At 40.6% G+C, this 15,256-nt stretch overlaps 1 protein-coding gene across 2 annotated transcripts in view; it reads right to left on the reverse strand.

Moving 5' to 3' along the window:
* Positions 1-856: 856 nt before the first annotated feature.
* RNF144B (ring finger protein 144B) overlaps positions 857-15,256 on the reverse strand; it is a 90,440-nt gene continuing 76,040 nt past the window's right edge. For both annotated transcript variants that reach the window (XM_090136873.1, XM_031610231.2), the window contains exons 5-8: positions 11,216-11,417; positions 10,659-10,803; positions 8,879-8,968; positions 857-8,692 (exon numbers count right to left, since the gene is read on the reverse strand). In XM_090136873.1, the coding sequence (XP_089992999.1) occupies positions 8,552-8,692; positions 8,879-8,968; positions 10,659-10,803; positions 11,216-11,417 (578 nt within the window). In that variant the 3' untranslated portion in view covers positions 857-8,551. The remainder of the gene's footprint in view (positions 8,693-8,878; positions 8,969-10,658; positions 10,804-11,215; positions 11,418-15,256) is intronic.

Below are 15,256 nucleotides of genomic sequence, written 5' to 3' on the forward strand. Positions count from 1 at the left end.
GCACATTAATGGAACAAAACTAGAGCCTGCAAAAATAAGTCAATAAAAATGAGTGCATTTAAAGAGAATAATATTGGTGCTGAATTTACTCCGAGCAAACTGGTGGGAAAAAATGCCTGGGTGTGACTGAGACTTTAAGCAGTAGGTGACAATGGTGACATGGTTACGAAGGCAATGACAGGGGAAAACAGCTTTCTCCATCTTTCCCCTCACCCCTCATTCTCAAAAAATGTGTCCTCAAAGCCCAAACTCTCCTGATCTATCAGATAATTTGCTGAGGTGAATAGCTCCCCATGTGGCAGGTTGGGCTGTGGTCACTCAGCTGGAAAATCCTGTTTCTGGGTGCTGAGTAATTGTAGCTAAGCTAGGAACACTTAATAGTAAACACAACTTGAGTATTTGATGCTCAAGAACATAGCTGTGATTGTCCCTTACAAACACAGCAGGATATGTGTGTGTGAGAAAACCAAGGAGCATGTTTATCTGGAATTACATGGCTGTGTAATGCTTCATTATATCCTTTGGCAACACAAACCACAAAACCTAGATTTGCCACAAGGACAGGCCAGAATGAGGGAGGACAAGGATGAGAAAGGGCTTGAAAGCAGCAGACTTGGCCTCCTGCAGCCTTCCATATGTGGTCCCCACTGGTGTACACAGGGCCGGGTTTACAGGGGTCCCATGCCCCATCTGCAGAGGGAAAACTGCAACAGCATGTGGGAGCTATGCCAGAGCTCGTCCCACTCTCTGTAAATGGATGAGCACAAATCTCAAAGGTTGTTAAGGAACCCAGGGGAGGTATTGCATGCAGTTTGATTTCATTCATTTTTCAGAAAGTAGATAAGAATCAAGATTTTACTTCCAACTATTCCAGCCCCTTTTATCCTGTACATTTCCAGTAAGCACCTCAAATACATCTGAATTATCGCCATAGTTTTTTTTAACCAAATGTTCATCTTTTCAAAGACAGTTTAATAGAGAATTACAACAAAATGTGATGTTTTCACTATTATTTAATGTCGCACATATTGCATTTTGTAACATTAGAAGAAAAAAAAACCAAAGTAAACCTCAAAGACAGAAAATAAATATATACTTTTATGAATGTACGCAGAGAGAGTGCAAAAAATTGCATCTGTAAAATGTTTAAATGCTGACTCATACAACAAAATCTTACAAAAGCGCTTATTTCTTTAGACGTCAGTTTTCTTATAAACACAAAAATATTTTAACAAATCTTACAAAGATCAAACCCTTTTGCCCTTCACCAGGATAAGAGTGGTGAAGAAAGTGTATTACCTGGAAGAAAGGAAGAAACCCAGATAAATAAAACGTAAGTTCAACCAAGTACCAGGTAAACGACCTCTGAACACTGAAGAGGATTTCACCCTCGTGCAGCACAGTGCAGGAGACAGGTCCCTCTGAACAGCAGGGGCTGACCCTCTGCAGAGGGACTTGCTTCCTCCCGTTGCAATTTAATCATTCCCTTCCACACCATCTGCCCAGCACAGCAATAGAAGCCCTGTGTCCTGCTCCTGCCAGCAAGAGCTGGGGGACCACGGCTGGGCTGAGCCCAATGCTGCCACCCAGCAGGGTCTGTGACTGCTGCCAGTCCAGGTTGCACTCAGGACCACGTCTTGGTGCTGGGCTCAGAGCTCAAAGTACGCCTTAGAAACAAACAAAAAAAGCACTTTTTTTTTTTTCCCCCTCAAAAATATGCAACACTGTGGCAGATGAAGAGTTCTCACAAGTGGACACTTGGTGCCCCTGATGCTGGTATCAGCAGGGGATATAGCAGTTCGCTTTTCTTTCTAGACCTTAGGCTAAATGAATGCCAAGACCAGCCCAGCCCCAAATAACTCATCTGATCTGAGGTTTCTCTGAAATAGAAACAGGCAAGTAGCAGATACTGGAAAACTGAAGGAACAGAGGTTTGCTGTGGAATCTGTGTAAGGTAGAGATGACGGTGGCCCTGACAACACTCCAGGAGATGCGCATGCATGGTGACATGGCCCAGCATCACAGCTGCAGTGCTGCAGTGGCTCAGCACCACACATGTGTCCTGCAGCTGGTCGCCCTACAGCTGGTGGCACTCATAAAGCCACTTGGACAAAGTCCCTCTTCCACCAACCACATCTGCTGCACATGTCCCAGCAGCTGGAAGCCACCAGGTGCCTTCCTGAAACGTAAGAAATTCACTGCACATACGCTGCAGCACCGCACATTCAACCTGTCTGGGATCTCCCAGCACGTAGCCACCAGAAGTAGCTGCACCAGCCTGGACATCCAGAAGGCACAGACTAATGAGAGAAGTCCCTAGTTCTCAGTTAGGAAAAAAGAAACCTCCTTGGGCAGAAGGGGTAAGAGAAAGGGAAAGAATGAGGTCATGTCCTCTAAAAAGCCGGTGGATCTTGTCAACCATCATCATCTTGTATAGTCCAAATTGTGGCAGTCACCAAAATGCACTGCTAGGAAAATACTTTCCCTAATCACAGTATTTGCTTGATACAGAGAACTAACTTGAGAGGTCATAACAAGACATAACAAAGCACAAGTAAAACATAGCACAAAACATTTACTGCAGCAAACCATAGGAATTTACCTTGCCAGGAACACAATGACTTTCTCCCCAGGAAGAAGAGGAAAGATTTCCAATCTGAATGCAACTAAAATAAATGTATCATACAGTAAAATGTATCACAGCCCTCAAAATCTGTATTTTATAATTACAAAACATAAATTATGTATGAATTATATAAATAATGAGTTTTCAAAAATGCTTTGGATCTGCATAACTGAACGTAGTGACAAAACAGACCTTTGGGATTCCTGTTCTGCAAAAGCATTATGTTCTTGCTACATTACTTAACTAACAAGAGGACAAAGAAAAAAAGAGATGGAAGGTTTTTCATAATCTTAGCAGTAAGTTCACCTTTCGACAGAATGCAGAAGAATCAATTCTTTTCATTCTAGGAAAGGTACATCTTTGTGTTTTTATTGCAATCCACAAAATTTAGGGCCTGGTCTTACATGTGAGAGAGATATCTTACCACTGCTGTATGGCTAGAACAGTTAATCTGATCTACTGTATATTTCAAATTATCTTACTGTACAAGTTCACTCTAGAAAGATTCCAGGGGAATGGGGAAGGTTGTTGAGTGCCTACAAAAGAATCTTTCTTGATGTATATAATTGAAACATGTATATAGGCTGTGATTTTTTTTTTTTCACAGCATATTTCCTAGAAATGTGAGGCTTAAAAGTTGTAGGACTCTAACAAAGCAGTCCTTAGTTACGTATGCCAAGACCACCTCTCGAGTTTAAATGTAGTTTTTCTAAACAAGCCCAAGCTGGAATTTTCTACCTTTGGTCATTACCTCAGCATCATATTTCTTAAAAAAATCTGTGAGAAAATTGTCAGAAGGCTTTTATTTTCACATAAGGAAATCTACTAATTTCACTCTAAAAATCTTTGGCCTGAGACTGGGGATGAAAAATAGGATCTTAAAGGGAATCTGGTCTGAGGAAGAAAAGAGTGACTGTGAAAAGGAAAACACAGTGCAAAACAGATTTCAGACCTTTAAAGCAGCAGGCACTGCAACACAGCTGCCTGCTGCAGTACCACAAACAGAGCAGCTAAAAGTTTATTTTGCTGTTAGTTTGTGGAAATGGAGTTGATTGCTGTCCACTTGCATATCTCCAAGCAAATATGAAGATAGTATCCAGTTTCTCTTAGTTTATTCAAGTAAAAATTATGTATATTTTAAACTTTTCTTTGGACCTATACTTTATGCTATGTTACTGGACAGGTAACAGTACCTAGCCCCATAAAAACACTGTATAAATACCAGTTACTGTAAGCCCTCATGTTCTTCTTAGAGTTAACTAACTTCATGCACCACTGAAAAATAACCAACTCTTGAATGTCCACCCTTACCATCTCCCATAGGTCTACAATAACATAACAAACACTGCAGAGATATGCTATAGCATGAGAAGCATTTGCTTCAGGTGATGGAGCCAGGCCAGGTCATATGCCATAGATCCCAGCTCCTACAATGCACCCAGCTCTGAGTTCTCTCCCCTGTGTGTTACCTACACATGTCCCAAGCCAGAAGGAAGAAGGATAGATGGTAAGGATAGAGAGTGGGAAGGCTGGCAGTAACGTATCACATCTCATAGATAGAACTCAAGAGAGTGGACTTACGTTGACTCAGCAGAGCTAAAAGCAGCTAGAACCTTTCCTCCTCTACTCAAATTTTTTAGTTACTATTTGCCATGCTATTGCAATAAGTTTTTTATAAAATGATGATTCTTTATTTTATTTTATTTTTGGCCTCCTCAGACATGGAGGAGGCTGAGGTACTTAATGAGGTTCTTTGCCTCAGTCTTTACAGCCAGTCAGGCTCCTCACACCACTTGTGTCCTGGAAATTCTCAGTGGGGATTAAGGGAGTAAAATCAATCCCAGTGTAAGAGCAGGGCAAGCCTGAGACCATCTCATGAGGCAGAATGTGTACAAATCAATGGGGCCTGATGACATGCATCCCAGGGTTCTGAAGGAACTGGCTGGTGTGGTTACCAAGTCAATCTTCATATATATTTAAAAAATTGTGGCTATCTGGCAAGTCCCTGGTGATTGGAAAAGGGGAAACATCACAAAGGTGGACATGAGCCAGCAGTGTGCTCTTGCAGCTCAGAAGGCCAGCTGCATCCTGGGCTGCATCAGAAGAGCAGTGGAAGAAGGGAGAGGGAGGTGATTGTTTTGCCTCTACTTGGCCCTTTTGAGGCCCCATCTGGAGTATTGTGTTCAAGCCTGAGGCTCCCAGCACAAGAAAGATATAGAGCTGTTGGAGCAGGCCCAGAGGAGGACCATGAAGATGATCAGAGAGGCTGGAGAACCTCTCCTGTGAAGAAAGGTTGAAAGAGTTGGGCTTGTTTAGCTTGGAGAAGAGAAGGCTCTAGGGAGACATCACTGCAGCTTTCCAGTACTTGGAGGGAAATTACAAGCAGAAGGGGGACCAACTTTTTAGATGGCTTGACAGTGATAAAACAGGGGGGAATGGCACTTAACTAAAAGAGGGGAGATTTAGGTTAGATGTTAGGAAGAAATTTTTTACTCAGAGGGTGGTGAGGCTCTGGCACAGGCTGCCCAGAGAAGCTGTGGGTAACTCATCCCTCAAAGCATTCAAGACCAGGTTGGATGGGTCCTTGGCATCCTGAGTTGGTGGCTGATAACCCTGTCCGTGGTCAAGGTGTTGGAACTAGAAGATCTTCAAGGTCCCCTCTAACAAAAACCATTCTACTATTCAATTATTTCTCTTATAATTTTTGTTTTTTGAAAGAAAGAAACGCTGCAAAATGTCTATTGTTCATATAGTTCTTTGGAAACCTTAGATGTGTGATGAGTTGGTACAAAATATTTGTCTACTGGAAAACAAGAGATAGGGCCCTACTGCTCCCTGAACTTCTGCACAGATGAGTTAGTTCAGCCATATGAGTAGCTCACAGTCCACTTAAAGCACATATTCAGGAATTCCTATGCAATGAAAAGTCAGGATATACAGTACGCTGTGCAAAGCCTTTTAAATAAAATAATCCTAAGATTTCTAGCTTAAGCTCTGAAGTATTTCTAGAGCTTTGTTCTTTGTCAATTTGTTCCATCTACACAGTGAAAGGAAGGTGTACCTGGAGTTCGCGTTTCTTTATCCAGTTTTTGTGGATATTTGCTAAACTCTGGCCATTGCTATCAATCTGCTACTTTGGTGACCAGATTTGCACTCTGGCTCTTAGGTTGCCCTAAAACCTGGATACTGAATTTCCTTTGGTAACCCCGCTAGACATCTAAACTGGTACAAGCAGTAAAAATTGAACATGGAAAAGGCACATTTTATCTCTGCTATTTAGTATGAGTCTCTGAAAGATGTTACCCTGCACTCAGATTGAGAAGTTAATAAAAATAAACAGAATAGTCTTGCCTTCCTAGACTTTATAGCTATACACGTATGTGCTGCTTTTATAAAATATTGCCCTATAAATCATTAAAACAAATTGCCCCTCTATGGACACAGCTGTATTATCTTTAGAGACCTTTTAAAGAGCTAAAAGAGGTGGAAACTGTAAACAGCCTACTAATGTCTAATAGTGTATTCCGAGCAAGATACTGCCTTCAGTTGCATTCCTTTAACAGAGGGAAGAACTTGGTAACTTCATTAACATGGCAGTATTAATGAAAAGTCAGGAGAAACATTCATTTCATTGAGCATCTGCAAGGGAAAGAGGAAGCAGGCAAAGAAAGAAACTGGTTAGCAGAAATATGATCACAAAACACAAAAAAACAACTAAGTTCAACACGCAAAGACTCTCAGTACTTCACAATGCTGGTTATGGTCAGTGAGACTGTACAGCTCTTATACCTTTGTTCTTCAGGCTTTCTTATAGTAAGACTCTTAACTGCAAGTTCATAAATAAGCTGAAGATGACAGTAGTGCCATAAAAACATCGGTAGAAAAATAGTGCAAAGCCAAGGGCTGGATACTTTAATATGCCATAACTGCCCCCAAGCACAACCATTACTATTCTTAAAAAAAAAAAAAAACAAAAAACAACCACATACAGAAAACATTCTCCACTTATTATAAATTGTAGTTGCCTGCATTGCACTTTACATTTAAAATGTACTATTTTTCTGATTCCCTTAGAGGCTATGGATGAAGAATAAATACAGCCTTTCCAACTGGCAAGCACCGCCACTGGTAACAAAATCAGACAGCATTTATAAAATAAATCAATGTAGAAGTAAAACAGACAGTATCATTTAAGGCCTCTGTCCATGCTAGTCTGCTCAACAGACTGCACTTTCTTAAAATAAGAACATCTACCACTTCTGTTACAGGAACCAGAGGGCGACGTTAAACAAAGGAAGGTCACATTTATGACTGCCAAGAAGGCGAAGTTCCTGAGGTTCAGCCAAATGCAACAGAAGAGATGCTCTTCACAACATTCTTCTGGTGCCTTGCACCGTGTGCATGCAGGAGGGTAGACAAGAGGAGGAAGAGCCTGAGACAATTCTCAGACCAAGCATCTCATTTAAATATTGCAGCCCTTATCACAAGGGGTTTGGAATTACAACTGATCACATAGTGCAAACTTGTATCAGTTCCCACAGATATAAAATGCACTGGGAGCCCAGAACAAAAGCCACTGCAGGCCAGGGTTATGAGGAGCACCAGCCATTAAGGAAATAAACTCAGGGGAGCAGAGTCTGATCTCAGGTACTCCTGAGTGAGCCCGAAGTAACTTCAGCTCTTCAGGGAGGTTTCAGTGAATTTATATTGGTGTAACTGATAGTAGGGTCTGAATCAGTTTGACGGTGAGGCACCAAATGAAAATGAAGGCTGTATTAAATGACAGATCCAGAATAACTAAAAAATGATATGTAACAGTTTGTTAACCTTGAGCAGGACAGAAGAAATATCCACCTGTGGACTGATGGTTACACAGCATTTCTCAAGTATTTACATCAGCAGGTTCAGAAGGTCCAAGAGAGGGTTTTCCTTATCCTGTTGTGAGTAACATTACAGGGTTCCTGCTGCTATCCCATGTAAACTGTTCAAAAAATATATACTGACTTCCTAGAAAACAAATTGTGCATTATGCACTCAGTACATCCACGGACATGAGGTCACTGTATACACACACAACCAAGATCCCAGTACTGAACAGAATAGGAGCTGTATCACCACCTTTCCTAAATTATTAGATTGATGGTGAATTTATACCCATGCTACTGACAAAAGGTATGCCCAATGGCAAGGAAATATACAAACTCCTTACATTTCAAAGTAGATACAGCATGTCTGATCAGAAAAAAACACAGCTTTCTCAAGCTAGTCCAGTCTCTTAAAAGGCAGCTCTCCCTTAGAAATAGTTTTGTTGGCTTTTAATTGTCATTGGAATCAGTAATATAAAACTCACTGATTTCAACGCTGATAGAAATGCCATGGTTGCCAATTCACAGAAAGCTGTCAAATACATTTTTTAACAGTTTGTTACCTCTAATGGGATGAGCTGGCAGACAGAAAAACATCAAGCCTCCTCTCTTCCCCTTTTAAAATGCACTCAAAACTTTCAGAGACTTTCACCAAGAACTAACAGAAAGCATGACAGTAACAACTGGGCCTGCAAAAGCAGATTAATACTGCAGAATTGATTCATGTGTGGCTGACAGAAGATGGTAGAGTTCTAGCAGTCTCAAGAGGTGGCTCGTACTTGAGGGTATGAACTACTGAATGGTGTTATGTTTTTCTGTCAGAAAGCAAAAACATATACCATACTACTGTACAATTATCTAGACTTCTCCCACCTTGTCACTTGTTATCAATAGAGTAGCCTGTAGAGAATAGGCACTTATCCCAAAAATTGGCCAAAAAGAAAAAAGAAAAAAAGAAAAAAGGGAAGCATTATTTGATAGGTATGGCACCAAAATCCAACTGTTGTGCTTTCTCACAAATGTATACTGTACAGATACAGGCTCAAACAGACACAGACTTTTAGGTTGTAGGTAGGCTATGCTTTTTCTTTTTGCTTCTGCAAGATTTGCAAATGCAGCAGATGATGCATGGAGATGCCACAAGCAGCAAGGGAGAGGTCACCAGTGCTATGATACCTAGTCCAACGAGGATCCCTACAACCTGCAAGACATAATGGGGAAAAATACATATTTAGCTAACGTGAAAAACAAAATGCATGTGCATGCATAAGCACGGAATAAGCTAAAAAATGAAAGCATGAAAAACAATCTTGGTTCTCTGCTGAAGGGTAAAATCTCTTTGCTTCACACATGCATGATTGTTCTGCTTAGCTGACTAGGAACACACCTGCGTCCTGTTCCACATCACCGAAGCACGCGAATGGCCGAGCTTGTTTCTGCAAGGGCCTTTGTCATAATGCCTTAAGAAGATGTCATTCTAAAAAAAAAAAAAAGAAGAAGAAGCTGAAAGAGGAGGTTACAGTGTGGGAACTGGACTGGAAATACAACTTTCCCGACACTGCCATAAAACCACCAGCTGCTGACAGGCAAACTCATCTGTCTTCCAAATATTCATCCAGAGAAACTTCTTGCAGTCCCAAACAGTGCAGTATATTTAGGACCCAAGTTATTGTATAGCTCCTTCCCTCACGTGCTTTTAAAAAATGTTAAGTAATATGCATTGCACTTACTGCACAGTTACCTAGTCTGTTATTTGGTGATGCTAAAGGGGCTTCTGAAGAAGATATTTCAGGAAGTTTGCAATCTCAGGTATTACCTTCTGAGATACTTCTACCTTCTGTTCTGCTATCCCTCCAATTTCTTAATAGATTTAACAATAAAATAATTATAAAAAGAAAAAAAAAAAAAGGAAATGACCGTTTCTTTTTTCTTTTCCCAGCAATACTGGATTGTCCATTTTAATTCAGAATGTGACAAATGCTCCACATTACTCTCCCCTTTGCCAGCTGCATTGTAACATGATGCTGCCTCCTCTTTCATTCTTCAGCCTCATTCTTCAGCTCTGCAGCTGTTAGCTACATCTAAACCTGGTGTTCCTGTAACTTTGCTCATTTAGAAAGACTGTATTTGAACCACATAGCTACAATTTATTTTTTCCTTTTTCCTCCAGAACAGGCTGAAACTTAGTGAGGACATATCTACCAAAACTGTGAATCTGATGGTCTTCCAGCTCAGCATGGTGTTAAGCAAACACTGTGTACTGTATGTACTCTGAGGCAAGCCAGAAGACAGATGCTGAAAAAGTGCACTCCCACATCCAAAAATAGGGCATGATGTTAAGTTAAACATGCAACAAAGATTGAAGAATGAGGAAGTCTCATTGTTTGCTGGCTGTGGAGTACAAGAAAGAAGAAGAAAAGCTGTGCATCTTTCAATATTTTATTTCAAGTGCTGGAAATGTTATTTTCACACTCCCACATTTGTTACCAGTGACTGTGCAAGCAAGAGAAACTCATGTACCAGAGTTTATTACTTCTTGTAGTCTTAATCCTGTTAGAAAGACTGAGGTCCACAAAAGCTGAGACTAGCTGGTATCATTTGAGAAACAACTAGCTACTTGCATTTCATAACCCACATTCATAATCCAACAGCTTTATCATCATATCAACTGATCTTTATCTTCAATGAACTCAGCACTAGAGATGGACTTGTAAAGAGACCTAATTTATATGAGCTCTTAACAGATCTTCCCATGAAAATTTTTCCCAGTACCATGCCCTTTTTGGACAGTCTGTGATCCACGTGGCTGGAGAAGGTAGAAGAATTCATACTCTCAACCAAACCATTTGTAGCTACTGCACTGAAAGGAGACATTGGAGAAAGGTAATGCTGTAATCAGCTTCCAGAAAGTAACCAGTACATCTCATTTCCCTCAAAGAGCTACCATGGGACCTCTGGATATGGCTATAATCCTTTATGAAAAAAAGAATGTTGAAATAAATAAAAGCACTGGATGAAAAAAAGGAATGAAATTAGCATCTGAAATAAGCCAAGTTATTCCTAGAACTAGAATTCCTAGGTTGGCAGAGAACTTTGTGTGGAGCTTCAGACTAACTTCAGCCCCCAGTAAGCCTCCATCTAGATATTTTTTTCTCTGTGGCACTTACATCCAAGTTCTGTAGGCAGTACCAGCAAAACGTGTGCTTGCAGTTCTTGCACATCATCTGAGCACAGCCTTCATTTCTCTCAATATAGATCCGACAAACTGGGCACTGCTTAATTGGTGCTTCTGTCTCTGTTCCGATAAGCGATCTAGAAGAGTAAGGAAACATTAAAGTGAAATGTAAATATAATTACTGCTGATATTCAGCTTCTAATGTGGATTCTTATTTTCTGGAGCATCTAATGTTATTGGCTTAACACACTTAATGTGTGAAGCTTATTATATTCAATAGAATACACTGAAGTATATCCACTATTAGATGTAGGATTTGACATCATATGAAAGTGAAACTCCATTCTCGTGGTCTTTAATGCTATATAAAACCAACATGCACAATTTAAAATAGAAATTAGACTGGAATTCTATTTAGGAAATGCCAGCAGAGATGGACAGTATCAGTGATGCCATTAAGAAAACAGTTCCATGAAACTGAAGTTAGACACAGAACAAACACCCTATGCCAAGAAGAACTAGCACAGCCATTGTGGGTTTTACTCTTACCCCTGCTCTGTTGTTACCAGAGCTTGGTTTTCTGGGCACGGGCGCTGTGGGTGCCATGCCTCTTTACAAGAGGAGCAGAACATCATGTGGCAGGCTGGGCACTCCACTGGCACTGGTGCTCCCGACTCATTTGGTCCAATGCAGCACACTGTTTGGCAGTCTGCTGCAGGACACCATGTTCTCTGAGGGTCCAAATGGACTTCTGAAACAAAAGAAACAGACATAAAACTATTTATACGGCCCTGTTCTCGTTCTGGTGGCATGCTGAGGTATGCAAGACCTGGTTCTGAATGTGCATGGGGAAACTGAAGCCTTCTGAATCTGTGTCTGTGGTGTTTGAGGCTACTTCTCTTCCTCATGCAGGTGTAGAACTGAGTTCTTCAACAGCTGCTGCACTGGATGCATCATAATAATGGCAATAGACTATACAGGACTTTTTGTTGCTTTTATAGGGAGACAAAAACAATGAAGGTAACTGCTGCTGTCTGAAAAGCACGTGTCTTTTGTAATGGTAGGACATTACGTCTTTCACATGTGCAAGCCATGCCATATCTCTCATGTTCATAGCAGAAGGACTGTCATTAAATTAATGCCAGGTCTCTTTCTGTGACTTACATCTCCCCACCATCTACAAACTGATTAATATTAGCATTATTGGTCAGGTCTCAGATTACAACAATAGTCAAGGTAAAACAGTGGGTGGAAACCATGAGTTACATACAGTGGCACGTGGCAGTGAATAATAAATGTCAATTATTTCTCTCACTTTCTAACCTTTACTAAAGCAATTTGGGCTTGCAAGAGAAACCCAGACAAATCACGTTCACTGCTAGGGTTGCCTACTACGTACTGGTTTACACTGCTCAAGTCCCTGCAGTGAAGCCAAATGCTCCCACCCCACAGAACCTCCCTAGGGCTGTCATGCTGTAAGGAGCTACCTGCATCTCCTCTCGCCCTGGAAGCTCTCTGATACCAGCCTTCAAAACAGCAATTCATAGAAATACCTGACTGTGAGATGTCAACAGCCATTACAGAATTATTCTGTACTCTCAGCTGATAAAATATTGTCCCACTTGTAACAATAGGCTACACAAGGACCTCTGAAATATGTTCTTTGGCAAATTTTGCTGAAACAGTTGAAGGCATTTCCTTCTATGCACACCCCTTTCTGCACTGCTCCTCTGCAGGACATTGCTGGCAACTCACATTGAAAGGGGCTGGTGGATGGGTATCTAGCAGAAGCTCCAGCTGGCATGATAAACAATGATATCAATTCAGATCCAGATATCCACAAAGTAGGAATTGTACAACTAGAAATGTGTTCAGATAAGGAAAACAGTAGATACACGAACAGTACATAGATAGAACATTATCAGTAGATAGATAAAAGTAGATACACATGCATAAACACCTGGGAGAAGGACATCCCACAGCCTTCATAATCCACTGAAACTGAGTTATCTTCTAGTATGTCAAACATCTGTGTTCTGCTTCCTTAAAGCTAGGAAGAAAAAAAAACCCTCTAACAGGCAATATCTTCCCCTAACTGAAACAAATCAACTTCAAATTAATCCATTAGTAGTTCAGAAACAATAGAAACAGACAAAACTATCGTCTGTAAAACTATTCACATATTTGGGGTGATTTTTGGCAAATGGAGAGTAAGTTTTCAACAATCATACTAGCAAAGCCACAAAGCAGATGGAACACTGTCCCAACATAGTTCTAATAGTTGAGAGCAAACACGTAGGAGAAAGCTCCTCTGCTCAAGGCAAGCTGAGCCTCATTCTTTTTTGAAGGTGAGGATTTCAGACAATCCTATGTTTGGATTTTCATTTCCATGGATGCTACTCCAACCTACATGCATAGCAGTGGCAAGGAGAACACCTGGGAGATTAGGTGAATACCAGCAAAGCAGTCATTGACCGTTTCTGTCTTAAAACCTACCTCACTCTTATGTGCAGAACATGGAATATTTCCAAAAGGGCTTTGCAGGAAGGCCTAATTCAGGTTATTCCAAAAGTAGAACTTTAATATGAAAAGTGGGAGACAAAGCTTTGAACCTGTTCCAACAAAGACTAGCACTCAAATCTCCCATATTTAAAGTTGGCATGATGAGTCCGTGTGGTGTGGGATAACACAGCTTTGCTGTGCTCACTTATCTTCCATCTCTCCTGCCCAGTTCTGTATGACACTTATAATGAGGAACCTAGTAAGGATAACCAGCTGATCTGCTGGCTGAAGGGCACACAAGTACTTACTCCAACTAAAGGTAATATTTTAGTCTGTCCTCTGACAGATGTGGAGACTTCACATATCCACGGCAAAGGCTTTAACCTATAATTTAGAATGTGTCAGCAAAAACACCCATACTACCTTATTTGTAAGCCACTTCATGAATTGAGTTCTCTTCTTTCTCATTCTCTTACACATGCTTCCTCTACTCTCAAAAGCAAACAAATATTTTGCCAAAAACAGCTTGTACTTTCATTTGCGGGGAGAAAAGAGAGACAGTGATGGGCAAGCCATCCAAGCTTCTTTCAGAGATGATGCTCTGAACTGGGTAAGACCATGCCCTACTACTGACTGTTGCATTTCAGTCTTCACACAGTATGTTCCACACTATTTCTGCGGATAAACAGCAGTTAAAGGAAGAAAAACTCCAGTGCCTGCGGTATGCTCAATTTTGGAAACACAAATTCACCTATCCTGTTTTTGGATGAAAGACAGGATGTCTGGTTTTGACATTCATTGGAAGAAGGGCTGTAAATCTTACTGATTTTTACAAATTAGTTGCAGCAAGATGTGATGCATGAAATGAAATTCCCTTCTCTCCCACTTCCTCCATTTTCACAAAGAACCTACAGATGGTATTTTGCAATCCATGCTGTCTCATGCTGTTTGCTTTACCATGTAGTACAAGTGAAACCAGAAAAAAAAAACAAATAAATAAAAAGCAGCAGTCAAAACAAGGAAAGAAGCTATTATTTTACTCTGATGAGATGTTCGATCTTTTGGTTAGGGCTGTTTCTCCCTTAAGCCTTTTCCTTGTGTCCCCACAGCCATTTCAGCCATACTCAGTCCACTTTCCCAAACAGTGCCTGTGACAGGCAGAGATCTGGATAGTTTTCACAAAACATACAAGCAAGTAAGATGCAGGATGCAAAGGTGGGAAATGTAACATCCTGAAGAAGAGAGAATATCTGGCTTCCAAGAGGTGCCTACTGAAAAGATGAGCGCATGCCTTCCACAGAATATGAGGAATATTTCCCTTTTGATGGACTGTTTTTCCATTAGACATAAAGTGGAGTTTCACATCAACTTTCACTATTGGGCAACTGTCATAGAAATATGATGCATATGTTCTAACCACATCCTATTCTTCTATTTTGTTATTTCTGATGGCCACATCAACTCCATCATAAACACAGATGCAGTAATTCCTGTTTTTTTTTCTATTAAGATAAATTACATAGAAGCCCTGTGGCTAGGTCATGACTGCCAGCATGTAAGTTAATGATATGTAAGAAAGCTTGATTTAAACCTGAAAACATCTGTGTTCTAAGAACACAGCACAAGAAGACTGGATGCTTTCAGTACATTCATTATCAGATGAAGAAAAAGCATATGGGTATAAAATTGTATACCAATTATTTCCCACAAACTTTTAACCCAATATTATCTGTCTATTATAGATAACGTAACAGAGAGGAAAGATACATTAAAATAGGTAGCAAATATGGGAGGTGAGTAAAACAGCTTTGGGATGCGTTAAGTTCTTCGGGTCATCAAAATTTTCCTCAAAATTCATCTCAGAATCACAGAATCATAGGGGTTGGAAGGGACCTCTAGGGATCATCACGTCCAACCTCCTGCTAAAGCAGAGTCTGCAGGCTCTCACCCAGGAACTGGACTGAAGCTTTTCTAAGAAGTTAGCTCATCTCCTCTAAGAAAATCAGTCTCTCAGAAGATTCAGCTCCCTTGCTGATAGTTGATAACAGTGCTTAAATGCGTGTTGGTCATTGGAAGCTCCATCAAGAT

Source organism: Phasianus colchicus, chromosome 3 (genome assembly GCF_987193195.1).
Source record: "Phasianus colchicus chromosome 3, bPhaCol1.hap1.1, whole genome shotgun sequence".
Lineage (NCBI taxonomy): Eukaryota > Metazoa > Chordata > Aves > Galliformes > Phasianidae > Phasianus > Phasianus colchicus.